The sequence below is a fragment of the Macadamia integrifolia genome, chromosome 14 (genome assembly GCF_013358625.1).
Source record: "Macadamia integrifolia cultivar HAES 741 chromosome 14, SCU_Mint_v3, whole genome shotgun sequence".
Taxonomy (NCBI): Eukaryota; Viridiplantae; Streptophyta; class Magnoliopsida; order Proteales; family Proteaceae; genus Macadamia; species Macadamia integrifolia.
The window spans coordinates 26,257,415-26,259,542 of NC_056570.1; the positions used below are offsets into that span (position 1 = coordinate 26,257,415).

The following is a 2,128-nucleotide window of genomic DNA, read 5'->3' on the forward strand; positions in this document are numbered from 1 at the left end:
ACAGGAATTCCCTTTTTCATGACTTGGTTTTTCATGTATGGGAATTCCTATTTACTGTTGGATACTTGGATTTTCATACTTTTACTGCCTTATTTGGTTGATCTTGTTCCGAAAGTCTTGCACTTGGTATATTATTTCCATTGTTGATGTATTTGTATGTACAAAGAAAACGATTTCATGTTAGCTTCTTAAAGTATTGGTTTCAGGTATTTCAGAGCTCTAATCAGCTTCATAAACTCAAGGGCCCTCATGTTTTGGATTATATTTGTCCACTAAATATTGATATGAATTCAATTGCAGAATCATTTTTTTGTTCACCATAATGCAGTAATAGTTGTGTTTTAATTATATTTGTCCACTAAATATTGGTATACACTATACAGGCTCACAATGTGAAAAATAAATAAGGAAATCCTATGAACATGTCCATACCGGCCCAAAGGGGTAGGGCGAAGGATGAGTTCCAAAGGATGAAGTCATACCCACCCAAACTCCAAAGGATGAGGCCCATGTTCATTTTTTTTTTCAATTATCTGTCGGATTCCTAATGGCTCCATACCGGTTTAAAAAACCGATCCAAACCAAAATTAACCTGATAAATCCAAACCGGCACCAACCCGAACCCAAACCGCACCGAAGCCGACACCGGACCAAAACCGATAAATCCTTAATGGGGCAGTTTTGGTTAGTTCAAAACTCACATCGAAACTGCACCAACCCGGGCTGTTGACACCCCTAACCAAGACAATGCTTCAGTGTGTGCAGCCATTGGTCCCCGCACTAGTGCAGGGGCCACACTGACTTTTCCGGAACCCTCTCCCAAAATAAAAAGATAAAAAAAATAAAAAATAAATAAATAAAGGAGAGGGTTCCCTGAAAGGCAGCCTGGCCACTGCACCAGCACATAGGCCAATAGGGGCACATACGATAGCATCAACAAGGGTGAAATTCTACCTTTCATGAGGGGTGTGGTGGTCAATTCACCCCTCTTGAGTCTGGCACAGGGGCCTTGCTGTCTTTCAGGATACTTTTTCCCTAAAAAAACAATAGCTGCTACATAAATGCCAAGAAAATTAGGAAGTACCATGTATGATTGAGAGAAAAACTGCACCAATATGGTCAAAACTTTCGCCGAATCACCATGGAGAGGTGATTCAAAAACAGATAATAATTACTCGCGGGGGCGGGGGGAAGAGAGAGAGACACTGAGAGAAAGTACAATTAATAAATACATTTTGTGTGATAATTGATTAGTAATTTGCTTTACACCTAATGTTTCATGATATCTGCTGTATACAATTTTCAAATTGTTGAATACCCCTATACTCTGCAAAAGCAGGCTCAAACATCAGACAGGCTGACCAAATTAATGATGGATTACATACCTAACAGTGATGGACAACATAGATTACCATCATTAACCTTCTCCTGAATCAAACATAACTCATACATATATAGGCTCCTCCTTTCTAATGAAAGGAGATGAGAAGTTTGACCTACATTTTAACTCGACTTCCCTCGATGATGCAACAGTGTATAGGCACTAAAAAAATCTAGCCACAGGATGCATATGATGAGTTCCAAATCAACAGTCATGGAAGTGATATGGACCCTCACACCATCAGGATGTCGCATATTAGATTCTTCCATTGTATATCAGTAACTATGAATCTTGAGGACCATCAAATGATTGGGTTTTCCTCAAGTTCCAGTGGAGGCCATCATGTATGCTGTGCAAGAAATCTCTGGTAGAATCTAATTGACATGCCGTCGGAACAGGCCAAGGTGCCATGCTGCAAACAAGTGCATCCCCAGGTCCCAGTTGTTTCCTGTCCTTGCCATCAAATGATGCCCATGTGAGTCCCCTACTGTTGAAAGGCACTTGCACTCGCAGTGTTGCATATTCCGGTAGTATCAGAGGCCTAAATGATAAAGAATGTGGGCAGATTGGTGTAAAGAGGATGCCAGGAACCTGCAATAAAGTAAAACTAAAAATCCTTAGACTGTATTTCTTGGCCCCTGCAAAGCTGGGAGTTTTAACTGGTGCCAAATCCTCTCTTACTTGAGGAATCCACCACTATAATGACATTTTTTAACTGCAAATTGGGTCTAGTCCCATAAGAAGCAA

At 40.5% G+C, this 2,128-nt stretch overlaps 1 protein-coding gene across 1 annotated transcript in view; it reads right to left on the reverse strand.

The window, feature by feature from the left end:
- Positions 1 to 1,663: 1,663 nt before the first annotated feature.
- Positions 1,664 to 2,128, reverse strand: part of LOC122060773 (putative NAD kinase 3) — a 5,467-nt gene continuing 5,002 nt past the window's right edge. Inside the window, exon 3 of the mRNA XM_042623873.1 lies at positions 1,664 to 1,972. Coding sequence (XP_042479807.1) covers positions 1,664 to 1,972 — 309 coding nt within the window. The remainder of the gene's footprint in view (positions 1,973 to 2,128) is intronic.